The 26,693-nt window shown below is 37.4% G+C and overlaps 2 protein-coding genes and 1 long non-coding RNA gene across 9 annotated transcripts in view; 2 read left to right on the top strand and 1 right to left on the bottom strand.

Moving 5' to 3' along the window:
- pde6a (phosphodiesterase 6A, cGMP-specific, rod, alpha) overlaps nucleotides 1-6,519 on the top strand; it is a 22,412-nt gene extending 15,893 nt beyond the window's left edge. For 5 of the 6 annotated variants that reach the window (XM_017429735.3, XM_037977402.1, XM_037977401.1 and 2 more), the window contains exons 20-25: nucleotides 332-439; nucleotides 514-577; nucleotides 1,921-1,995; nucleotides 4,880-4,963; nucleotides 5,138-5,306; nucleotides 5,443-5,483. In XM_017429735.3, the coding sequence (XP_017285224.1) occupies nucleotides 332-439; nucleotides 514-577; nucleotides 1,921-1,995; nucleotides 4,880-4,963; nucleotides 5,138-5,306; nucleotides 5,443-5,483 (541 nt within the window). Of the gene's footprint in view, nucleotides 1-331; nucleotides 440-513; nucleotides 578-1,920; nucleotides 1,996-4,879; nucleotides 4,964-5,137; nucleotides 5,307-5,442 lie in introns of all 6 variants that reach the window. The other variant, XM_025008957.2, reaches the window with a different exon arrangement.
- Nucleotides 6,520-8,697: 2,178 nt separating this feature from the next.
- Nucleotides 8,698-16,605, top strand: LOC119617327. 2 transcript variants are annotated; one of them, XR_005233561.1, is made up of 3 exons: nucleotides 8,698-8,890; nucleotides 14,714-14,840; nucleotides 15,925-16,605. It is a non-coding gene; the product is annotated as an uncharacterized LOC119617327 (long non-coding RNA). The 2 variants fall into 2 exon arrangements; XR_005233560.1 differs by lacking the exon at nucleotides 8,698-8,890 and adding an exon at nucleotides 12,286-13,682.
- Nucleotides 16,606-17,799: 1,194 nt separating this feature from the next.
- The window catches only part of ppargc1b (peroxisome proliferator-activated receptor gamma, coactivator 1 beta), a 90,424-nt gene continuing 81,530 nt past the window's right edge, over nucleotides 17,800-26,693 (bottom strand). Inside the window, exons 9-12 of the mRNA XM_017429756.3 lie at nucleotides 25,702-25,759; nucleotides 25,316-25,434; nucleotides 24,373-24,500; nucleotides 17,800-23,997 (exon numbers count right to left, since the gene is read on the bottom strand). Coding sequence (XP_017285245.1) covers nucleotides 23,906-23,997; nucleotides 24,373-24,500; nucleotides 25,316-25,434; nucleotides 25,702-25,759 — 397 coding nt within the window. The 3' untranslated portion in view covers nucleotides 17,800-23,905. The remainder of the gene's footprint in view (nucleotides 23,998-24,372; nucleotides 24,501-25,315; nucleotides 25,435-25,701; nucleotides 25,760-26,693) is intronic.

The following is a 26,693-nucleotide window of genomic DNA, read 5'->3' as shown; positions in this document are numbered from 1 at the left end:
GGAACATAAACGCATCGACAAACACTTTGTGTCTGCAAAACATGTGAGGAGAGCTGCAGACCAGGGACAATCCAGAAATGCTCATGAATGTCAGTTTAGAAGCTATCAAAGTTCTCAAATAAAGCACCTTTTGAGAATGTCAATGTTTGTTTGGAATTATCTTACAAAACTAGGAAGGATTTTTGGTTTATATATTAAAAGTTATGGTTGTTTATTGATTTTAGTAAAAAAAAAAAAAAATCACAAAAAAGGCCCCCGAAATCCTGGAGGGACTGACAAGTGCATTGCCAAATAAATGAGAGGTTCTTCAGTGTTGTTTGTTTCTGTGCAGGAAGAGAACCATGTTCCAGAAAATTGTGGACCAGTCCAAGACCTACGAGAACTGGAATGATTGGACCAAATACATGATGCTGGAGACCACTCGCAAAGAGATTGTCATGTAGGTAGATGGTAGATGTGCACGAAGACAGCTGACAGAGACAAGCAGATGGCAGCCATGTGTTGTATTTTCAGGGCTATGATGATGACTGCCTGCGATCTTTCTGCCATCGCCAAACCATGGGAGATCCAGAGCAAAGTAGGTTCATGCAGAATCTTTGAAAAAGGTCCTTTAGACGGTGGCACTTTAGCCTCATTTATCTGTTCACTGCATTCAAACACACTGAGGTGGAGCTTGTGTGAAAACCAAAGATAAAGTGGGCAACAAATGGCGTTTTGTCAGTGATTCCATTTATCTCAGCAGCGTTCCTGATGACCTCATGCATCAAAGAAACCTGCTGCTTTTTAATACCCTCATCACCACCTGCCAAGCACAGCATCTTATTTTAATGAAGCATGTATTATACACATTACTATTAAGCATCACCAGGTCATTATGAACAGCGAGCATATCTGGCAGTTTGATAACCAGTTCTCCGTAGTCATTTTTTACCTTTCATCTGACTGTAATTGTCTGGTGAAATGTTTATTTTCAGTAGCACCTGCTTCTAATCTGTATGCACACACAACAGCTGAATGGTTCGAGCAATTTCAAGAATAATGCATAAATTTAATGGATTTACAAAGGACAATTACTTAAATTAGATCGTTTAAAATGAAATAAATGTATTTTTATCATCACTTTGGGGTCATTTACACTTTCTTTTCCAAGCTTTACAAAACACCAGAGGTTGCATGTTATTGTGAATAAATAATGAATTCATAGCAGGAATGAATCACAGAACAGAGATTATTATAATGTATAGGTTTTGTTAAAAATCTGCATTAACTCAACCAGAACCGTGTAATTTATTCTGAATGATCATAGGCTAGGCTTCATCCAAACCATTTTTTTCCCTTTCATTGTCTCGCCTGTTTTATGATATGTGAAGAGAAAATCTTGAGTTGTTCTGCTCCGTGTAAGAAACTCTGCTGACATTTTAATGGGTGATATTTTATACTTTTCATTCAATTCTGGGTGACGTTCTGCACAGGCCTCGCAGCTATTGTTCCCTCAGAACTGGCTTGATGACTAACTCTTTCAAAAAATGAGCTTTCCGCCGTGAATACAGAATTTAAATATTCAACAGCTCTCACACTGCTCTGCTTTTCTTTTTTTTTGGTTTGAGAGAAAAGACAAAACAGGCTTTCATTTCATCATCACACAAATATCAAAACTTCCTTGTGATTCGTCAGTACCGCTCATTTATTGAACATTGTAAAAGCTTAAAGAACGATTGTTACGATTGTCTTATGATGGGATGTATTATGGTATGGCCCCGTCCATCCGTCTGTGGACAATTTCTTGTCCGAACTCAAAATTCCTTACCCTAACAAGTGATTGAGATGTTTTCAGTTCTTTGTCTGGGTGCATTAAGTGCTTCGATGTCCCGCAGTGCATAATTCTTAAACTAAAAGCTGAAATGCTGTCTCATCCTGTAGGTGGCGCTGTCTGTGGCTGCAGAGTTCTGGGAGCAGGGAGACCTGGAGAGGACAGTTCTGGAGCAGCAACCCATTGTAAGAACAGGCAAATTTTCTGTTTTAAAATCATTTCCCATCAGAAAAATGCAAGATTTTACTGCTGATTTTCTGCTGCTGTTTAAAGGTTGAGGTTTACTGTTCTGAAAAAGGAACGGAGCCATGATTAATGAGCTTTTCCTGCTGTGAAAAGTCAAAATGTTTCTCAGTCTTGTGACAAATGACCTGAGGAGTGTGTCATAGATTAGATTAATGGGTTAGTGAGCCATGTTAGGCAATATGTAATGTTCAGATAACGTGACGGTGGTGACGGTGCCTGCTCCTGACGAGGACATGTTCGGACTTTAAAACTAAATCACCTGTATAATCTTTATATTCTTTTTAATCATTATTAATTCCTCATTTTTAGAGTCGAAACTCTATAAAGAAGGAACTACTGACTCTGTCAGAGCTGAATGCGTTGCTTGAAGAAGTTATTTTGTTTAGATTATTTAATTTCAAAGTCTAAAACCTCAAGTAATGTGGAGCTGTCACACAGGAAACAGACACCACCAACTTTGACAATTTTTTTACCGTCTTATCTTTTAGTTTTAGATTTTTTTAAACTATTATAACTTATTACTAATTAACACATTGTGTGCAAAAAAAGACTTTTATTTGAGCATCAAAAAGGCTGACAAACAAGAAAACAATGCTTAATAAAAAAAATTTAAAATTTTAATTTTTTTATATGTAGGTTAGAAAAGTGAATTTTAACTTTTATTTTATGTTACATAGAATGTATATTATGTAAAATAATAAAACTACAAGAATGGATTTGTCAAGTTGAATCATAGGTGATTTAATCAACAATAATTTGAATAAATTTGACTTTTATCCTGTAGCCAAAGGATTAGAAGAATTGTTGGGACCTTCTTTAAGTTGTTTTCAGTAATAAACTGTTGCAAACACAACTTTTTGCTTTAGTAAAACAAAAAGGGCTACTTGTAAACAAATAAAAATAAAAGCACTCTGTGGAGCTTTTTAGAAAAATATTTAAAATGTCTTTATTTCACATGAAAAGAATGTTATAAAGTTTAATCCTTTTGAATGTTATTTTGTATTTGGAGCCAAAAACAACAATAAAAAACAGTAAGAGCCACTCATGGATAATTTTTTTAAGATTGGCTCAAACACGAGTTTTTTCCGTTTTATTTTTGGTCCATTTTGAAGAACTTTTGAGAGCCAGGAAGAAGGGAGCACTCTGAGTAATTACAGTAAGAAAAGGCTCTGCAAGGATGCGACGAGAACAGAAACCCAGTTGGAAAACAAAATGAAAAGACAGATTCAATTCCCTGTGGCGGCAGTGTTGAGCAGAGGAGAAGCCATTATGTGGAGCACTGATTCAGAAAGATGGGTCGCTGTGGCCTTGACCCGGCCAGCCCTCCCCTCCCCGGCGCTCCGCGTCTCGCTCGCTTTCCTTCCCCGGCGTCCTTCAGACGCTTGAAGTGCGAGAAAACCGTCCTACACTGTTTCACCTCCGAGTTTAACAGCAGCTGTCAGCAGGGAAAACTTTTCATTTTGATCAGTTTGTACTTTTCCAGCAGTGGATTCAGTGACTCATTGCGGAGAGGCTGTCAGGCGCTTTTTATCAAGAAATGTGGGCGAGTAATTTTACTTACAACTGGTGTCAGCGTGAGCTTTCCACAGGATCTGTGTGCTGCTCAAATATCTTTTTAGCAGGGTTTGAGCATGGCTGCAAAAAAGGACCAATTTACTTTACACGATTCATTTAAGTTGTTTTTTTTATATACTGAAAAAGAGCAAACTGAATGCTGAAAACAGAATTTATTCCTTCAAACACCCACATACTTAAAAAACAGAAATAGTAAAAAAACAGATTTTCTAAATGCTGCTTCAGAGAAAAGTTGTTTAATGATTCTAAACAGAAGTCCAATATTAACTGACATTACAGCTTTTTTTCATATTCTGAATGTGCTGTAGCTTAAAAAACATCCGATAATAACTGAATATACTCTGTATTGTCAACAGTATTCACTCGCCTCCCTTCTCACACATATGAGTGTGAGTGACATCCCATCCTTAGTCCGCAGGGTTTAATCTGATGTTGGCTCAGCCTCTGCAGCTCTTACAGCTTCAGCTCTGCAGGTTTAGGAGGGTGTTTGTTTGTGGGAAGCACATCTGTGAGGTCCCATCTCTTTTTTTGTTTTGAAGAAGCCTTTTTCTTTTCCTTCCACGCTGATTCATGTCCTGATTTGGGACAACAACAGGCACATACAGTGAACGTCCTGCTCAGGTCCCATCCCTGATTCAAAGCTCCTCCAGATGACAAACTTTTCCTTCATAAAGAGAGAAAACTCTTCCCTCTCCACTCCTCGTCACTTTTTCTCAGGTCATGGGTTTGTTGACCTCACTCCTTATATCCCGCCCAGCATGCAGCTCGTCTCTTATGTCCGTCACAAAAACCAGTCTGAGTGACAACAACCTCTAAACATTAGCTTTTTAGGCTCAGAAATTAAAGTTAAATAAAACTAGTTCTCGTGCGCCCCTTCTGTAACAACCCTGCGTCCCCTCAGGAGTCCCGTCCCGCAGTTTGAGAACCACTGCATTAACATGTGGAAGTTAGTTAGTTTACTTCTGAAGCTGTAGTTAGAAGGAGATCCTGTGGTGATTCTGTGATCTATAAGATTTGTCTCCACAGTAAAAATGAGCCGAATATTGTTTGGTTTAATGATGTTGGTTTGGTTTTAAATCTCATGTTTATAATCATGCATGTTAGATTATTTGGTAACTCTAAATTGTCCCCAGGTGTGAATAGTTGGTTGTCTCTGTGGTCCTGTGATGGACTTGTGACCTCTGCAGATTTTCACCAGCTCGCCCACATCGAATGGACGGTCTAATGTGTTTACTTGTCTTTCTTCAGCCAATGATGGACAGGAACAAAGCAGATGACCTGCCAAAGCTCCAGTGTGGTTTCATCGACTTCGTCTGCTCTTTTGTGTATAAGGTCAGACATTTAACAAACCAGCTGCAGTTTGTGTTTACTAAGACATGCCATGCTTTCTTTTTTCAAAAGGTAAATTTTGCAGAGTTGCATGAACCTAAACTGCTGATTTTACAACATCTAGTAACTGATAAAAGTTCAGTTTCGTATTTGGTTCCTCCTGTCTTTGTTCCGCAGGAGTTCAGTCGTTTTCACGTAGAGATCACCCCCATGCTGGACCGTCTGCTGAACAACAGGAAGGAGTGGAACGCTCTGAAGGAGCAGCACGAAGCCAAACTGGCTGCCCTCGAGGAAGCTAAAAAAGCCAAGGAGGAAGCAGCTCAGATAGCTGCAGCAGCTAAACAAGGTACGAGGCTCCGAGATAAATATTCACACACGCAGGTTTTAAAACTTTAGTTTGAGACACTTTTGAATAAAAATGTGTTGCCTCTGCTATAAAAATGATCCAAGTTTCTTCTCCCTTCTTGCCTTCCTTCCTTCAGCTGCGAGTGCTTCGCAGTCAAAGACTTGTGTTCTCAGTTAGACACCCGCTGCGCCGGCTGCAGGGTCGGGGTCTGCAGCACGGGCTCTTTTTAATCTTCTGTGGGATTTCTGAGCTCACACCTGAAAAATCCATCTCACTGAAAGGTCATTTCTCCTTTCAATAAGCTGTCTCTGTCAGGTGCAAATTGAAACTTCACATCTTGAAGCAACTTTCTTTCTTTTTTCTACCATGTGGGATGTTTTCTCTTTAGCTCAGCAGGGCTTTCTGGTATGTTCAGGTGTTTGTGAGAATCAAAAAGATCTAATATATGAGTCAGCTACTAAAGTATTTTTTCTTTCCTTGTCTAAATGTCCACATTTAGGACAGGAAAGATGGATCTTGAAATGAGTTTTTTTGTCTTACGTTCCCAGCTTCCTTTTGGAAATGATCACAGAGCTGTAGGGACATTTACAACAACATATTAGGATCATTAAAAAGAAAAAAAAAATAACTGAGAAGGAAGGTTGTTTTGTTTATAAGTTTTGAGATTAAAGTATAAAATTTATTTTAAAAAAAAATCACAATGTTGGAAAAAAAGCCCTGCTGTGCTCCTGAACCTAACTTTATTTGTTTCATTTCTTATTAGGCTATTATTATCATATCTAAGGGTTATGGGTGCCCTTTTACTGGGTTAACTACAAAATAAGATGCAGTATTTTAGCTGAACCAGACTGAGGAGTGTTTTTATTTTACTGCTGCTGCAGCAGAAACTTGTTTTAATCTTTCAGAATAAGAATCTGAAACAAATACACTGAGTGCTAACCCTTAAAAAATGTCTCTAAACATCCAAGGCTTGTAAAAGTAGCTTACATTATTCAGTAAAACAGATACTGCAGCGTTGACCACCAGGAGTGTTGACAGTATTTGGAAGTCTGTGCTCATTATATGTTTTAGAGACTTTTATTGTGAAGGATTGAAACAAGCTGTAAAATAGATAAAAGCTGCAAATGATGTTCAGTCACTGTTTTTCTAGTTTGATTCAGCTTTTCAGCATTGTTTGACTGATTGAACTGTATAATAAAATAATTTCTGCCTCTTTGGGCTGGAGTCAGTTTTGTGTTGCAGTCCACCATCATGATGCATTAAGCAGCAAATATAAATATTTCCACATTAAGAACTGTGGCACTGACTGCCATCACTTTGACAGGATAAATCAAAGTTTATAGCCAGTTTCACATTGTATAAACCTTAGTGTTATCTTGTTTACTACAGTCTAATGCAGGGCTCTGTCGCTCCTCTTAATTAACTCATTTAACTTTGACCAAACCTGAGTCATTTTTTGATTATATTGACAAAAGGAAAGGGTAGTTGGAGCAGTTTAGCTGGACTCCTTTTTTAGGACAGAAGTTGGTAAACATCTGATATTTACAGTAAATGTGCATGTCTCCACATTTTACGCATTAGCTTGTTGTGTAAATTACACCCGACTGCATTAGCTTCTGTCTTTATAGCAGAAAATTTAAGCGGCAGTTTTATTGTTTTGCATAAAAGATATGTTTGTAAAATATACCAAGCAGCATTTCTGCTCCTGATTTAAACATTTATCTTTAGTTGATCATCGAGAACCGACTGCTTCACTCCAGCTTAGATGTGCAGCAGAGAGAAGAAGGAGCTCCCGTGAATTTTAATGTGCAAATGCAGAAATTTAGATTTGTTCACAGCAGGTTCAGAAAGATGCATGCTTCCAAACAGTGACTGAAAGTAAACAACAACCAAAATTAGGAAAGCTGTGAAGTTAAAAGTGCTACTTTGGAAACAATAAATTAACAAACAACAACCAGATCTTTGCAGACTTTTAAGTTTTATTTAGTTATTTACAAAGCTTCAGAAAATCACTGTCATAACGTTCATGAAGCATGTTTGTCTTCTTCATGGAAAATAGTGTCTGAAAACAAATAAAAAATAAGTTCTTGTGGATCTTAATCTGTTCCTGGTAACCTGTTCTGTCGAATTTCAGAACATCAGTTTGGAAAATTTAGTGAAACAAAACCCAGCAGGTATTTGGATGACAGCATCAAAAGACTTCTTGCCAAGCGTTATGTGCAGAATTACTTTACAAATAAAAGAGTTTTTTTGGGTTGTAAACCCTAATTTCATGCAGAAAACCAACAACTGATTCTACAAAAGTCTGTAAGCCTCTTTTGTTGTTAAATAACTGCTTGTCTCCAGACCTTGACTTACATTTACCAAACAAATGTTTCTGTGGTGGATGGATTATTAAACCCATAAAACAAAACGTGGGTTTGGTTGAAACTGATTTTACTTCTGCTCTCAGGAGAAACTATTTTAGATGACACATATGAGTAAAGATTTATAAAATAACATTTTTAATGTAATTTAATTAAGACATGACTCAAGGTTTTCTGAAGCAACATTTTGCTCTGCTGCTTTAACCCAGATGTATTTTGACCTGGAAATAATTTCATGTTAACTGACAGCAGTTCAGCCTGAGGACAGAGAGAGGCACATTCTTAGGAGATTATCATGAAACACAAATCCTGTTTTCTCTTATAAGGTCAGAAACATTACCATTTAAATCTAAAATAAAGATATAATTGAATAATCTGGTTTGAATTGTATCTTCAGACCTGATGAAAGTCACATCAAAGGAAAACTGCAAAGCTTTTTGTTTCATAATCAAGCTTTTCTAATTACACATCTGTAAACTAGCTGAATAAAATATTAAAATGCTTTAGCTCAGAGAACATTAATATGAGCAATATAGGCATTTTTGTGGGGACTGTGAAGGGGTTAGGAGAAGAGGGGATACTTCACAGTATGGAAACTTGGCCCTGTACCAACATGTTTAGAGGTGTTGCTGCAAAATTGCCTTATTTTTTTCCAAAACATGGATCATTTTCTTGGCTTTACCATTTAATATGTTTATGATGTTCCATTGTGAATACAGTATGAGTTTATTAAATTTATAAATCTTTGCATTCTGTTTTATTTCCATTTTAAGCAACATTAATGTTTTCAGAATTGGGTGCATGATATACATCCTGCACAGTAAATATCTGCCAGCTGCACTATTTACTTTGGTTAGTGTGAGCAAACTTAAGTTAATGCGCCCACCTACAGCCATATATAACACTGTTACAAAACACAACATGACGCCAGAGCAGGATAATGAAAACTGATTGCTACTGGATCCTCCACAGGGGGGCAGTTCATGAGCTAAATTCATCACACCCATCTTTCTGCCTCCCTCCCTCATGCTGGAGGTTCATAATAGCAGAGAGGATACAGAATTTGAAGTGTGTCGTCACCGGTGTGTGACGTAATTCTCCATGATGTAAGGGTGTGCAGGGAGCTCAAAGGATTACCGTATACGGTTGTGATGATCAGCAGAGCTTGTAAAGCCTGGCTCTGACGCAGGAACATCCCGTGACTGCAGACAGAGGAAGGTAGGGGGAGAGCAGCTGCCGTAGCCTCATTCTGGCTGTGTTTGGGGGCAGTCGTGACTGCAGTGCAGGCTGCCTATAAACCACAGTGGAGAGTAATGCAAGACTATTTATAGGCCTACTATGCATGGGCTGGCTGCAGTTTCCAAGCAGAGAAAGTCACTTGACTCGTTTGCATTTCTTGCCACAGCAACACATTTCAGAACAGCTGCTAATGCTCTCGTGAAAATCTAAATTTTTAACAGTGTCAAAGGTTGGGCGCACTGTATATCTACAGATGCAATAAACATTTACTTTTATTTGCAGTGATCCTTAAAATCCCTTTTATCTCTGTTTGCATTTTAGGTTGTATTTTTGGTGAATTAGTTCTTAGGTTGTTAAACTGAACTTCACCACTGATGCACTGTACAAACCCAGTTCTAAAATAGTTGGGGCATTGTTTAAAATGTAAATAAAACAAAATGCAATGGAACACAGTAAACATCATACATTTTTAAACCAAGAAATTGTATCATTTAAGAAAAGGTGTGCAGCATCTCCTCTTCTTCTCCCATCAGTCTGTAAACATCTGGACCTGAGGAGAGCAGCTGCTGGAGGTTTTAGAGCGACTGTTGCCCCATTCTGGTTTGATGGAGGGTTCCAGCTGTTCAACAGTCCTGGGTCTTTTTTGCTGGATGACAGCTTATGTTGTTCCAAAACCTGTATATACGGTTCTGCATTGATGGTGCCTTTGTCTAGACATGACACTAATGCACCCCCATACCATCAGAGAGGCAGGCTGACCTCAGAACAGTTCTCCTCTTTGGTCCAGAGGAGACACATCTGTTCACATCTGGCTTCTTCTTTGCCTGATAGAGCTTTAAGCAGCGTTTGTGGATGGCACGGTGAACTGTGTTTACAGACAGTGTTCCTGAGCAGAACCAGAACCAGAACCAGAACCAGCCTTGACCTTTGACCTTTGATCTATTATGAACTGTAGATAATGTGATATTCAAAATCTTCCTAATTTTTTCTTGAGGAACATTGTTCTGAAATTGTTCCATTATTTTGGACACAGTTTTTACCAGACTGGTGAACCTCTGCCCATCTTTACTTCTGGGACAATCAGACACTAAAATGCTCTTTTTACACCCAGTCCTCTTTCTGACCTGTTGCCAGTTATCCTAACTAGTTGCAAAATGCTCCTCCAGCTGTTTCTTATTTGTACCACTTGCTTTTACAGCCTTTTGTTGCCCACTTCAACTTTTGTGAGATGTGTTGTTGCCATCGAAATCAATATTACCCTTTTTAAAATATGGGGCAATTTCTTAGTTTTGACATTTGATATGTTTATTGTGGTCCATTGTAAATAAAATATGGGTTTATGAGCTTGGCAAATCCGATAATTCTACATTTTACACAATGTACCATTTTGTTAGAAATGGGGTTGTATGTTTTCTTGAAAATTTACTCACATATTTTCTATCCCAGATCCTGTCAAGAATTTGTAAATCTTTGCTTGGTTGTCTGTTGGCTACACGATCAAGTAATCTTTCACTTGTTGCTGTTATGGGTGTCGTAAATTAAATGTCACAATTTAAATGCAAATGAGCAATTCCCCTTTGAGCAAGACCGTAGAGCCACTTGGGAAAACTTGTCTCAGGAAAGGCATCCATCTGAAGTGAGGAGGCTGAAGCAAAATATGGGGAGTAAAAGAAAGAGACAAATATAGAGGGAAATAAAAATGTCAGGCCTGTAATCACACATCAGAAACATAAAGTTGTGATGACAAAACTGTCAGCAAAAATGTGTGGTTACGGAAAAAATCAAAACTGCAGGAAAGAGGTGCAAAGTTATCAACATGCATCTGAATCAGCACCGACTAAAAGCTTTTTGGAAAAACAAAAGAAAAAAAACTGTTTAATCCTACAAGCATGAACATTTCCAGCTGTAAAAAGACAAAACCCTGGAGTCTCTGAGACTAAGGGTGTATTTTTTTTATAAGAAATGTTCCTTACAGAAGTGCTGGTGGCTAAGCTAATGCCATTCAGAGGATCTACAGAATTAAACTGGTCACAAAGTTCAGTTTGGCTTCAATATTTGTTACATGAAGCTGATCAGATCAGCTGTTTGTCTTTAATCCATTCAGTCAAAAACAGTGCTCGGTTTAAACCGCTTTTCCTGCATACTTCTTCTACTTCTGCAAAAACCTGGCAACCCACCTCCATCCCAAATCCTCCCTTACTGTCCCCCGCCAGAAGGCAACAAGTGGGCAATAATGGGTCTGTCTGTTAGAGAAATATCTCATGAGCCACTGGACAAATGTAAATAAAGCTTGCAGAAAATAATCATTGTACGTACATCTGCAGCTGATTACCTTTTGGAGTCAACCAGATTCAAGATGGCTGCCACAGCTAATCAACATTATCCAACGCAGAAATGGCTGCAACTCAGATAATTTAACAGATATTGAGCCAAAATTAACAGCTGATTCACTCCGGAAGTGCAATATGACATAAGACGTGTTATTTTCAAGGTTTCACCAAAATGGTTCCAGTTAAAAACTCTGACATGAAAGGTAGTGGGTGATATGCATTTATTTAAGGAGAGCTGGGCTTTTTATTTTAAAACTATTCCTGACTTAAAGTCATCAATAAAGATGCTCTGTTCGTTACACCTGAGAGGTTGTGATGAGGAAACAAAGGTCAACCAGTCATGACACCAAATATAAATGACTTCCCTTTTATAGCAGATTGAATAACTGCTTTTATCATGAGATTGTAAAATTAAAACATATTTAAAATGTCTTAAACTCTTATTTACAGTAAGAATAGTCCGAACAGGTCTAATGACTGCAGATGGCAGGGTCAGTGTGTCTCATGAGGACAGATTAAAAGGATTATCCAACAACTCGAGCATCATAAAGGACGTGTGCACCAAACGGTAAAACTCTGAATCTGCCTGCATCCGATCGGTGGAAGAACGCCGCTGCTGCCTCAGGACTAAAATCCCCCCGAAGCGCTCCAGGATGTTATTGGTTTAATATGATTTATAAGCAGCAGGAAACACGTCCCTTACAAACACATAATGACATTTAATCAGGTTACAGTTTCATATTTGTTATCTGGGGTGAAGATAAATATTAATATTGCAGCCTAACAACATCAGTGAAACTTAACGAGCAATAAAGAACGATGAACAACAAGACAACATCATAACTGGGAATAAAACCACAGAATAACATGTGTTACGTTCAAATATACTAATTTCATTTAGTCTTTTTTCAGCTGTTACTGTTTAAAAAACTAAAAGGCCTTTAAAAATCTGCATTCAGTCACTCTTCACAGCAGTGAGTCCACTTTGATTTTATTTTTAAATGATTCTTCAGACCTTTTTTTTAAATAAATTTTTAATTCTGACCATGTTTGTCTCATAGATCTATAGAAAAACCTTCAGTCTTGTTACTGAAGTTGTTTTTTGTGGATTTTAAGATTGTTGTAGCACAATCCTCTTTTTTTTCCTTTCATCTTTTTACAGATGGCGTGAGATTTGCTGCCGCAATTTCCTGACATTCAGTTGAATCCATTTTTCATCTAGCAGAGAAATGTTTCCTGTTGACTGGCTGCAGCACAAGGCTAAAGCTTATTGTGTCTATTTTCAGGACAAGAAACAAAGATCATTCTGCTCTTAAAGAAAAAATAGGTCTACTGTTTTACCTAAAATATTTGTAAAGTTTGTTATATAACTGAGAGTAGAAACCAGCCAAAGAAAATGTCAAATTCTTTGGATGAGGAGTTTTATAATTATATATCTTCATTCACAGTTAGTCAAAATTAGTCAGGAAATATTAGTTGTACTTTGGTGGACATTAAATGTCTTAATTGTATGTTTGGTCCCCAACTGATAAGGGTCTAATCTGACTCTGTAACACTGTTAATTGGTTTTTATTACCCTTCATCAACCTCTCCTCTTCACAGTAATGATTTTGATGCATAGTTTTAAATTCTATGCTTAATAATCATTAAAATGAAGCCTTATATGTAGTGAATACATTAAAAATGGTGAAAATATTTGGGCATGTTCTCTGAAATACCAAAAGCTGTGGTATTATTTTTTTTAGTTTATAATAAACATTGTTTGCCAACCAGTTGTATGAATGTGTTTCCCAGGGTTTCTGCTTATGTAGAGCAGCTCATTTTTCCGTGCCTGGATACAAATTACCCGTCAGGTGGCAGGTGTTGCAGCAGGTCTCTCAGGGTTTATTGTGTTTGTGTGGAGCACATTATCACCCTGAAGAGCTACAGAGCTAAAAACAAAACACCTGGAGTTTCTGTCATAATGCATTGCAGCTCACTTTCTGCCAGATGTTGACAATTTATTAGACTTCTACATTTGAAATCAGATCCATTTTAGACTTAAGAGGCCTAAATATCAACAACTTCAGATTTGGACTTCCATCACTGGTTGCTTTAGGAGGTTTTAAGCAAGACAGAGAAATTAAATAAGTAAATAGGAGGTTTGTTTGGTTTGCCTTTGCCTTTTGCTTAACTTGTTTTAGAATATTGATTGATTTTGAAGAGCAGCATGAGAGGCCATGACAGGTGAAGTGATGAGGTTTGTGTTTTCCTTTTGGTGTTCCTGTCTGTTCCGCTGAAGCTTTTTGTGTGAGATAACTGCACTGCAGAGCAGCTTCTCTTTGCTGCAGTCACGACTACCCCCCAGTAACAAGCAGACAGAGGACAGCAGGGCAGGAAACGGCTGACAGGATGATTTCTAATCTCCTCTGCCTTCGGCTGAACACTCACCACATTTAAAGGTTAATATTTTTCTAATCAGCTGTTTTAACAAGACTTTTATTTGTGATTTACATTTAAACACATTCATAAAATTTTCGAGAGGAATATCTTAAAAACTCCTCCTTGATTTGTGATTGTGTTGGAGTTATTTTAACAACATTTTAACAACTTTAACACTGTCTGCTTTGAAAAGCAAATTTGCGACCTCGTCATAAGAAGAAAATTGAAATGCAGCAACAGCTAGCTGTATCAGTCAGCTGCTTCCATCGTCACTAACATCTGTCACACCGATGCTTTAAAGGCTTTCATCTTACTTCTGGAGTCTTGTGGCCAGAAGGAGGAGAAGGAAACAAAAATATGAACCCACCCGTCGGTTTGTCAGCTGAAAAGTGAAACATTTCTCTCAGGATGTCCTTCGATCTGCCAGAATCTGAGGAGATGCTGTTGTTGATACGAGCAAAGTTTTCTGTTTCCACACACTCAGAACCGCTGGGTTATTTTGATAACTCGTTTGCTGGATTAGAGTTGTTGGGTTAGTTTGACCAAATAATGAGTTAAAAACTTTGACCAAGTGTTTGGTTCAGAGAAGAGCCACACAATTCTTCACAGGACAGAAGTGAACCAAATGGACCTGACTGGACTTCTGCTTTAAGATGTCATAAGTAAAGGTAACTTGTAAGATATGGTTGGCTTTGTTAATAACTAGACTGAGTTTGGAATCTTAAATAACATTAAATGGTGCTAGCTAGCTGATGCTAATAGCGGTTAGCACCAACCCATGTTGTGATTACCTAACAACCCAACGTTTTAGTACCTCCAGTTTAACATATTAAATTACCTGATTTTTGGGTAGAAAACTTGCTGAATAAACCTGATAACTCAAGCCTGCTGAGATAAAACTGCCCAGGGTTGGCTCAGACCAAATTTAACCCAACTCCGGGGTACAAATTGTGTGGTTTTTAGTGTGTAGCCTTATGTAAAATAATTTTCATTTATGTGTTTAACACAGATTTGCTTTGTAATCATCTCCTGTGTTGCGCTTTTTCTTTAGCTGAAGATGATCACAGTGCTCTCGACCAGGACTTCGACAGCCAATCAGGACAAAATCCTCGTCTCTGGAAATGACAACACCTTCTGCTGTTGCACTGACAGTCCTTTCGAGTTCAGGGTCTGCAGAAGTAAATATTGTTTCTCTCCTGTTAGCACACTTTTCCTTCTTTACCTTGTGTTTTCCTCCATCTCAGGTTGATGCTCATGTAACAGGATCTTTTCTGCGTTGTGCTGGTTTTATTTAATGAACGTTGGTGTGACTGGCAACATGTCACATAACTTTCAAAATAGACAAAATAAACTTTTAAATGACATACCTGACAAGAATAATGAACAGAAAACCATCATGTTATTGGCCGCCCGCTCCAAATCCTACACAAAACGAAAGTTAACTCAATCAATTTATAAGTAACTGGATGACAAAAGGGGAGGGCCTAAGGGGTGCAAACAGTTTAACAGTAATACCACAAAAGAAGAATGAAGAGGAGGGCTCTTAAAGACACTGAGCCACAACAATAATAGTTTTCAAAGATATTCACAGTCAGGTATAAGAACAATGCAAATAACGAAAAATATATACATTTTGTGTAATTATACAAAACGGTTACACTCACCTGTCCCTTCCAACATTATTGTTGATATTCTCTGAGTTTTTGCTGACCAGAGACCATCAGTGCTGCATTGCTGGTGTAGTGATGTTCTGTGCACACACATCATCAGTACAGTCGGTGACATGATTCAGTCTAGCCAGGCGGAAAATTGCCAGCAGCCTGTTAATAGGATGTTGTTAACTGTGTGAAGACATACACGGTGTTATGAAGCTGAACCCTGCTGCATCGTAAAAAGGCTCCGGCCCCACATCACATGCTAATAGCATGCTAACAATCATCTGCTTTCACATTCTAACTTTGCAAGTGATCCAACAACATCAGAGGACATGGCATCCTCCTTGAGCTCAAAGAGTCATCAACTGTCATCAACTACTGAAGACCAAACTAAAACCCAGATACAGTTTATTAAAATTAAAATCTGCTCAGAACATGCATCTATAGCAGCAACATCTTGAAATAATCATGTTCTGTAGAGCTTCATCGGGGTCTCACATGGTTGTGGAGGAATTTTGGCCCACTTGTCTTTCTTTACTGAGATTTGCAAAGATTTGTTTTTATTGCAACACCTTGATTCTTTTTTTTTTCAACCATTCTGCTGTAGGTTTGATGTTGTGGAATCCCCAGATTATCCTGTTGGATCTCAGAGTTTAGGACCAATCTTCAGAGACCCAAATCATCATCCTTCTACCTCTGACAGACGCTATAAGGTGCTTTTGATGTTACTCTGTTTTTGTTTTTCCACAGCTTTGTAAACTTAAACTGAGCTGCGTTGTTCTTTAGAGAGAAGAATGTATTTTTATGCAACTTTTCCTAACAAATCATTCATGTTCATTGTTTTTCTGAACAGGTACAATCGTGAACTTTAAGATTTATTATGCTAACAAAGGCCTCTGAAAGCTGAAGTCAATGCTTGTTTTATTTTATTTTTTTTCATTTAAAATTGTGTAAAAAAACCCAGAAAAGTTAAAGATATAAAAATACCAGTTTAGTTAAGTAAGTGACGAAGTAAAACTTTAATGTTTGCAGCTTGAAATGAGCCCAGCTCAGTTATCTCGCTTAAAATCTCATTTTTATCTAAAGGGGAATTTTCTTTTACAGTTTTTTTTTAAAGATTTATTTTATTTAAAACAATATGCTGCTCGGCAAAGTCAAACCACACAGTTCCTGTCGAGCTGCATGTTGTGATGAAGTTTTGTTTGGGTCAGAAATGAAATAATGTTTAAAGGAACGAGGGTGCTTTAATGCTTTCCTTAAGATTTATTCCAGGAACTGCAGTGTATAAATCCACATTTGAGGGGAAAACCCCTAACAACTGAACCATTTTCTCTAATCTGGTTAAAGTTAGCTGAAAACTGAATATATTTAGAGATAACAACAAATTTAAGGCAGAAATCTGCAATATTGAAAAATTGTTAGAAATGTTTGCTTTGATCTTTTTATTAGAGTCGTGTTGCTCTTTGAAGTCATCTTTTTTCAGGGGAAAAATTAAATTAAATGTAATTTATTCAAGCTTTTTATACATTTAACTATAATTTGAACTTATTGATGTCAGGATTTGGGTTTTGTTTTGGTTCTTTGAGTTTCTTTTGTATTGAGTTTATTGTTTTCATGTTTTATCTTTGTATAGTTTCTGTTTCTTGTGTTCCTGTCATCAGTCAGTCACCTGATTACCTGCCACGCCCATCTCCACCTGCTCCTCGTTAGTAATCACTCACCTGCACCCACTTCCCCTAATGACCCTCTGCTTTTAAAACCCGGTCCATTTTCTCGCGGGCTTGTTTTTGCTTTTGGTTCCCCTCATGTCTTTCCTCTTGGGCTTTTTTTTTGGCTGCTTTGGGTTTTGTTTCGCTGCCACGTCAGCTTTTGTTTTTGGTTTTCTTTCTTTCTTTCAAAAAGACAAAATAAATATAAGCAAGGAAAAAAATATTGACAAGCAATCTTACATTATCTGTTCGAAAAGGAGCAGATAGAAGATACAAGATCTTATAATTTCCTGCCCCTCTCAGACTCATCAACTTACAAACATTTGAATCTCCAAATAAACTTAAAATTATTTTCACATTACATGATTTAAACCTCACATTTTCATCTTTAAATATACAAGTATTTAAACATTTTATATCATCAATAGCATTATTGGTCTTTGAATCACTCATCTTACATTATATTTCCCAATAAGCTCCTTTTTAAGCTGGTTTATATTTGAACTTTTTTTATCTCATCACTCATAAATCTCCTCCACACACTGATAAACAAAAACTCTTTTTGCTTGTTCTAATACATTGTTTCCTCTTAAATGATAAACCCCCTCTCTGTCACATAAATAATAAAAATCTTTTATTTATAAGAAATTAGCTCAGAACGAGTCTGCCGATTGGATTCGCCTCCCTCTCCACCACACCTGACATTTGACCAACATCTTGAAATATTTCTTGTATTTTATCTTTTCTCACAAATCAGCACGTACACCAACAGATTACTGTTCATTAGGATTTTATTTTTGGAGGCAAATCAATGAATATATGTACTTTATACAGTATATGAGGAGCACATCTCTACAGTTTCATAATGTAAACAATCTCTGAAGAGAAATGTATTCAGTTTAAAAGGAAGCCATTGTCTTCAGTTTTAAACTATTTACATGAATTAAAATATAATTTATAACATCAGATACTTTAGCTTCTATGAAACTAGATTTTAACAATTCAAAAATACTGAAATGCCTTTGTCTCCACATTCTCAAGACATATGAAATTACACAACAAAGAAAAAAAAAAACACACCCTTTAAAGACATCCCAACTAAGTGGCATATAAATAAAAAAGAAGAAACTCAAAACGAAACAAACATATGTAAAAATATAAAATCTCACTAGCAGTATTTACCTTTTTTTGTTTTACCAAAAACTAAGTTAAAAAAGAGAGAAAACAAATCATTTTGAATTTGATAGTCATTAGATGTAAATAGACGAATCAATAGTTATGAAAATCAACAAAAACAACGTATGCCCTTTGTCACCCAAAAATCAAACAAAATAACACTCACATATCGCAGATTTTGACCGTTTACAGTCCCTAATAAGTGTGTCGTTGTCGTTTCTGTTGTAATATAGTTGACTCCACCTGTTCTGTCCTGTCGGGGGCGGATTTTATGGCAAGACAGGTTGAAGAAACCGTGAGTGACATTTAAACAAGTTTTAGTGCACCATGGCATCAAAAACATAACATCTAAAACTCAATCTTAAGAGCTCTTCACATTTCCCTGTGAACTGTGGTGAACCGTGCTCTATATTGTTCTTTTTTTATTTTTAATTTATTTTTTTTTGTCAACTTGCCTACCAATAAGTTTAATGGTTTTCCATTTTTCTTAAATGAAGAGTGGAAAGAACGGTATTGGATTCTTATGAGTGTAAATCCCTTTGGATTTTTTTTTTTTTTAATTTATTTAAAGATGTTGCCCATTGACCTAGGACCTAGACCAAATAGACAGCGATATTAATATTGAAATGTGTCAACGTGTTCTCAAAACACTGTGGAGAATGACCAACATCAAAGTTTTCTATAAGAAAGTATATAATCATCTAGATATCTACACAAACACACAAATATATATTCATATATATGTATATACCTTTTTTTTATAATATGGCTATTGAAAAAAGTATTAATTACGTCAGTAATTATTTATTAATAAACCACATTGGATTGGAAAGGAGCTTAAACAGTAATAATAAAAGCTAGTGGTAGCTTAGTTTTCCCCCAATTGATTTTTAAGGCTTGCCATGATGGAAATGGGGTAGTTCGGATGTAATTCGACTCTTTACAGTAGAGGTACCCTCACAGGCACAGCAGCATCACTGTAGAAACCCTAGTGCATAGTGCAGTCTCAAGGTCGGGGTTTGGATCATACGAAAGGACAGTGCATGTTCCTGATTTCTACTCAATTTTGGTCATTGGTGAGAAAAACTGGATTCATTAATTGTCTGACAGAGTCTGAAGACAAATGTAAGCTCTTTTCTGTTTTTGTTTCTCCTTCCAGGAAGTGACACTAGGATTTCTACAGCATCAACTTCAACTGTTTGACGGTTTTTACTGGGGTCAAACCAGCTTTTCTTCAACACCTCCCTGCCACGTTCCTTTACCAGAGATAAACGGTTCTACTTATTGGCTGTTACTGCAAAGTAAGAGCTCAAAGCAACTCAGATTTGAACCAAATCTGTGCACCATCAAAATGTGGCGATAATATAGTTACAATGGCTTACAATAAGAAAATACAGGGAAGATTTTCACCAGTAAGGACGATTTGTGCAGTGTAAATGTTCACACAACTTTTTCCCCATATACCAATTTGCTTTACCACATTCTTCAGCTTTTTGTTAAATGGCAGTCAACATACAGTACAGTATCCCACTGAATCCGCAGCTTAACGATTGCCCATGGCAAAGCTCAACAACCACGAGTGCGCTGTACATTATTACCTCAGTTCTTCACAAAGGCTTTCTCAAGATTATTATGTATTGCATCTGAAATTGCTTTTTAAAAAAAAAAAAAAAAAAAAAGAAAGATTTTAAGCAAGTCAAGGAAATACAACCTTCTTTTGTGATATTCAAAGATTGATCTTTTTTTGTCTTCTTTGCTACAGTGTTGTGTTGGACTTTCATGAAGTCATTTTTCCCTTCATTTCCTCCCTGTACTCAGCTAAATTAACATACTGAAACAAAACTGACCTGAAAGCTCCTGTCTTATTAGTAATCAAGAGTGACCCACCACCTTTAATTATTAGAAAAAAACACACAATACATTTTGTTTACAATGAGGCATAGTGCTATATACACATTATATATTCATATATTATTTTTTAACATGTAAACCAGCACATTCTCTCACTTTTTAGTAGTATACATACTAAGCACAAATACTCAGTTGTTCACAATTGGTTTAAACTTTTTTTTTCCTTTTTGAAAGGTGACATGTTGGTTTTAATCAGTATGTATAGCACTAAAGTGTATTTGTTAGTTTTGGACATCTGTGAGCCTGGAGAAGGTGCATCCTCCTAGACTTGCTGTTATCTTAAATCTAAGTACTGAATAAGGCGCCGTTGTACTTAGTGTGCGTTCCTAATAAAGTCAAAGGAGAATCAAGTGATGTAAACATTCATTTTTTTATGTGTGTGTGTGTGTGTGTGTGTTTGTTGACAAGGAAGAGGGATAGATAGAAAAGACAAGAAAAAAGGAGAGGGAAGGAGGGATTTTCTGCTAAAACGTAGGAACTTTGTCAAGGATTGGGAAAGACCTGCAGAAAACAAGGCCTTGAACCCACAGAGACAAAAAAGAAAGAGTCCACATATACATATATATATATATATATATATATATATATATATATATATATATATATATGGGGAAAGAGAGAGAGAAAGATAGCAAGAGTGTTAGGCTGAGTTTTATTGAATTTCCCAGGCAAGGAGGAGGAGAGCAGGGAAATCAGGGAGTAGTGGCATGTCCTGTTAAAACAAGTGCAGTTGGAGAAGATTTGAAATCTTCCCCGTGAAGCACACTGAAGGACCAACCAGCCACCAAACCACTGTTCAGCCCCTCTTTGACCCACAAGTCAGCAGTGTCCAACACGAGACAAAGACGAAACATTCAGTTACACAAGGACACAACGTTAAGACTCCAGGAAACGGGTACGCCAAAACCGTTATGAGGCAAGCGAAAGACAGACTAGGAAAGAGACTTCTCCCTATGAAGGGAGCCTATTAGTAGAGAGTCAGAGTATATCGAAAAAATAATTTAAAAATCTAACACAAATCTCTCATACTGCCCAGAACTTCCCATCAGATGAAAAGCCAACAAACAGTAAGAGAACATTTTTCAAAAAAACTGCAAAAAGTGATGAAAAGAGGAGGAGAATGGAGAAATACAACAAAGGGGAGCTGGGATGGAAAGATGTGAGGTAGAGACGCTCATCTGATTCCAGACGAGAAATCTGATTCTCAGCCGATTCTCAGCTCTCTTTGTTTCTAATCAGCCGATCCCATGCTCGCTCCCTGGCTGTGTTATTGGTGGCAGTTTGTTGCCACCAGATTGGCAGGCTTTGCAGGCTCTCTCCTTTTTTCAGGGGATGCTGCTACTGGCTGCAGCAGGAATGTAAATTAGGTGCTACCCAGGTTGCACTTTGAGTCGGAACCGGTACCCGATGACTAAGCAAGTTCACCTTTTTAAAGCACCAAAAAGCTGCACCATCTTTGGACAAACAGAAGCTTTGTGACAAAACTAGGATTACATTCAGATTGGTAAATACATTCCATTCAAACCAACAAAACCTTCCAGCTTCAAACATAGTTTATGAAAGAAAGTTATTGTTATTTTGTGTTTTTTTGTGCTTTTAAAACCAAACATTTTGCTAACCTTTTTCCGAACAGATGACTTTAAATCCAAATCTTTTGTCTGTAATGACTGAGCTTCATGTGGAAGATGGTTGGATTGGAACAGTGCTAAAGCGATGGGTTTAATCTAAAGTGCCTACCAGCTTTACTTCCCTGTTTTTAGGTTTGCTTGTCCAAATGCAAACAATAAGAAGAGTTGGTTTAAGCCTCTTCGTAGAGGCAGGGTAGAAATCTTAATGCTCCTAGTTCTGGGTAAAGGGTGTTTTGTCATTACTTATCTAAAGTAAGAAAAAGGATATTTTGTCACAGTATTAGGGAACTTTGAAGCAAACTTTTGAAAAGCTGAACAGAAAGTGTGCAACATCTGCTGTGGAGCAAACTGATGTGACCAGATTAGACTCCACATGAGTGGTGGTCGCTCATCAGAAAGAAATTATTCACCACAAAGAAACTAACTTTTTTCATTCCTAAATAAATATTGGCCTAGTTTGTTTTCTAGAAGAAATTACTGGTCGGTAATTCAAGAAATTAAACTTGGCCAATTAGGGCTGCACAATATTTTGCTAATTTATCGTCATCCCAACATCAGTGAGCATTATATTAATATTGCAATAAATTGCTTGGACTGCAATATATCTTAGACCATTGTATTTCAAGTACGATGCATTCATGTTCTGCATGCTAATAATGTATTTAGTCAGTCAAACATCTGGTTTAGATGATAGTGATGACAGAAGAGAATGTGGGTTTACTATCACTGATGTTGTCATTGCAATATTAAACAATAATGTTTGCACATCGTAAGATGTTCTCATACTGTGCAGCCTTAAAGCCAGACTTCACATGTGGCCGATGAGACCTTCGGCTTCTTTAAAACTCAGTTTCCAGTTGGCGACCACTGCTACCCCTGATGACCTTCCACAGCCCAGTTTATTCAAATAAACTTTTTGTTTTTTTCCCTCATTAAAGATTCCCTAATAAACTCAAGCTAATAAAAGTTTGGTTCTAGTTTGGTACTTATTTAATGAATATTTCAACCATAACTTTGACTTTATCCTGTTTCCATCATGAATCCTAATATGTTTTCAGCCCAACTCATATCTCTATTATCATTCCAAATTGTGTTATTTATTGACAGCTAGGCAGCAATCAACCTAGATTAATATTTTTATTCTACTTCCACTGAAAACTATTTATTTACTTGTTCCAGCCTTGTAATAAGAAGTACACTGTCCTAAGAAAAGAAGGTCCAAGCTAAAGGAGAGCTGGACTTTTTCTTTTTGTTAAAATAAATCGTGAAAAGTAAATTTTCTCTGTAGAAAGCATCTGTTAAACGGAGCCTACAGCAGCCAGTAGCAGAGGCTAAACGGTTAGCATGGCAGAATTAGAGAAGAGCTAAAAGGGGGAAAGCGGAGGACAAAAGAGACATTTACCTCCTTACAGTGCATAGATCAAATCAAGGAAGCACTACAATTACAAAAAGAAAATGTGATTTTTTTTCTTCATTTTACATTTGTAAACTTTTATCAGTCATCCATTGATTACAATAATGTTTTTTTGTTATGTTCTTTGTCCATAACACACACACAGTAGGCTTTAAAACTGTTAACATCCACATTTTTTGCTAAAACAAAGCATTTTTTTTTTTTTAGTCCTGGTTACACGACCGGACAAGCAAACACAGCTTGCAGGTTCACCACTTGAGATCGAATAGAGGGGAGGGGTTTCTTTTCTCCTTTTTTTTTTTGTACAAACAAACAGAACGGGGAACACGCACACGCAAGAGCACACATCACAACGACCAACGCAACGCAGGGATAGCAAGAATTTGCTACAGGTCCCGTGCCCACTCTTCCAAGGCAGGGCAATGATGTCACCATTACAGACAGGAAGCAGCTTTGTTGTTACTGTTGTTCATCATTGTTTGTTGCTGTTGTACCATTGCTGTTTAAATTCCTTTTTTTTCCACTGTTGTCTATTAATCTTTCTGGACTTTGCAGTGACTTCCTTGTTTTTAAGCAGTATCCTCCGGTGAAAGAAACTTAAAAAACAAGGTCCTTGTTACTTTATTCCAATAGTAAAAATGTAAACATTTTGTGAGGTTGCCTTGCATGGAGGTACTGAGCGCAGACCCGTGTTGTTTGAAGGGTTCTGCTGCAGTTTTCTAAGGCGGGCCAGACAGCAGGGCTGTTCTGTCAACGGTGCAGGGACTTCTGGGCCTCCTTCAGCAGAGTGTCAAAGTCCAGTGCATCATACTTACTCTTGACAGGGCCGGGGCCCGCCTCATCTGAAACAAACAGGCACAACTGGGTTAAAAAGGTCCTGGTACTGCAGTGTTTTAGCCTTGTCCTAAAACAGATGAGGATAGGAGCAAAACAGGAATACATGGAGGGGGACAATGACAAGTTTATGACCTTAATTGCTGGTTTCATGTTTTGTTTAATAAAGTTGTCCTCCATGTGAATTATGATCTCATTCAGAGTAAAACAGCAGAGCATGGATTAAGGGCATCTTATGTTGTGATTCATGATGTGCAGTTTCTACTTTTCTAAGCCAGATCCACTGATAGCTCGCTCATATTCTTATATTTGTTGGAAATTAAAACGCAGAGAAGAGAAAAAAGTAATGGTAATTTGGTAATTATTGGTGTGTGTCTGATTACCGAGATCTATGTAGCGTTTCCTTGTCAGCCTCCTCAGACCTGCAGGGCCGTTCTGGAAAACAGTCTCACGTTCTCTCGAGTGTCTTTGAGCTCCCGGCTGGCGGATCTTTATCACTCCACAGCGCTCCCTTTAACCACACACACACACAAAGAACCTGTTTAATCATCCGAGGTGACAGAAAATGATCCAAGACGACTAAAAAACCTGAACTTCTGAAAGCTATTTCAAGGTACTTGTTGCAATCATGAAGACCAGTCAAAAAAATAAAAAACATGAAGTAAGAAACAAAATCTACAGTTTTATTCTTACATAATTGATCCTAAATTTAAAAAAATAGAAGCCAAATTTGTGATCAGCTGCCAACTAACATTTATTTACGTGTGGAAAAGGAATCAACAATGACATGATTCATGGAAGAAATGTTTGGGATTAAAACAGTACTTATACTCAGATTTGTTGAGTAAAGTATTCAGATTTACATTGCATACCTGCATTTTAGAACTGCACATCAACATATTTGAAAAATTAAACTTTTTCAAACTGCATCAATTGACGTATGAACGTTAAATGTTTGATTTCATATCTTGATGAGTTTCTTTCATGCTGGATCTGCTTTAACAGAACAAATGTCAAAAATAAGTTTAAAGTAAAAACTACAGTCAGACTCCACTTCACAAACAAATGTTCAGGTTTTAAATTCTTGACTTGTATATTTCATATTTAATTCATCCCTGTGGGGAAGTTCATTCTGTAAACACAAGCATTTAAGAGTGTTTGCTGGTAGCAAAGCCTGAGGACCAACAACAGATCTGAGGTCAGGACAAACATGAGAGCAACTGTAGCTTTTTATGTTTGGATGTTAAACTGTTTTTCCTACATGTAGTGCTTTGAATGTTTTCTGTTTCTCTGCTCGGAACGAGTAATCCCAACCTGATCACTTACTCATTACAGATGATGACTTTGCAATCCTCCGTGTTGCCAAAAACCTGGAAGCGTTTCCTCAGCATGTTCTCTGTCACCCTGCTCGGCAGGTTGTGGATGTAAAACACCTGGCAGTTGTCCTGGCAACAAGAAAACCATGGCAACAGTCAGGAAGAAGGACAACCCAGGATACTGATAGACGTTTGGGCCGAGGAGGAACCCTGAGAAGGCCCTGTGTTTAAAGTTTTACACTTTGAGATTGTACGGATTAAACTTATTGTATGGACCTAAACTATTTGTCAAAGGCATTTACTCTGTAGTCTTTTACCCCTGATAACTTAAACGTTCCTTGAATTCAAATTTCTGTAATTTCGTAGATTTGCAGCATGACTGTGAATGTTCTGTACCTCGTCAGAGTTGGCTTTGTTCCTCTGGTTGTCGTCAGGACAGCTCTCAGAGTTCTCACTAAAGGAGGACAAAGAAGGAAGAAAATGGTGAGAGATAAGGACGGGGACAAGGCGAAACTGAAATGTCAGACATGAAGAAACCGGTGAACCTCGGTGAATAAAAGTCTCCCCCTGTTTGATGATTGCTTCCCGATTCTTTTCTCATTATATTTTCAGAAATAACATGACTGCTGACCTCATTCTGCGTCAAGCAGCCAAGTCGAACTGTTCTGCCTTAGAAGTGAGTGATGGTCGAGTTTTGGTTCAGTTATGTCTACATGTTCGACTGGAACCCTTTAACAGCAAAGAAATAACATGACGTGTGACCTTATTAGCTTGGACAGCACAGTTTCAGAGGTTTTTTTGTTTAAGAAAAAATCCATTTGTGCTGTATTTCTGCTTACATGCTGCACATCACAGTACATTTAACGAGTGACTACGTCTGCTTCACAGTCCAATACACCGCGCCTCACAGAGAGAGAGTTTTTACTTCAAATTTAGAAATTAAAATGAGTGAAGTCCAAAATGCTGCAGTGCAATAAAAAGGAACTTAAAGAATGGCTCAATTTTATCTTTTTTATATATATACTCTTTGGCTTTTGGAATTGGTGACAATATAGATACACTAATGCCTAAATTAAGTATAACTTCAATTTCAAAAGAGTCGGGACCTTGTGTAAAATGTTAATAAAATTACATGTGATGATTTGCAAATCTCACAAACCAACAATAAAACAACACTAAAACCAGGAAGATAGAGCACATAACACCAGTTTTAAAGTCCCTACACTGGCTCCCTGTAGCTCAAAGAATAGACTTTAAAATACTGTTGTTAGTTTATAAATCACTGAACGGTTTATTAAAGATCTGTTATCGCTGTACCAACCGTCTAGACCCCTCAGATCTTCTGGTTCTGGACTGCTCTGCATCCCCAGAACCAGAACCAAACGAGG

Source organism: Kryptolebias marmoratus, linkage group LG9, assembly GCF_001649575.2.
Source record: "Kryptolebias marmoratus isolate JLee-2015 linkage group LG9, ASM164957v2, whole genome shotgun sequence".
Lineage (NCBI taxonomy): Eukaryota > Metazoa > Chordata > Actinopteri > Cyprinodontiformes > Rivulidae > Kryptolebias > Kryptolebias marmoratus.
This window is presented reverse-complemented; position numbering and strand designations above follow the sequence as displayed.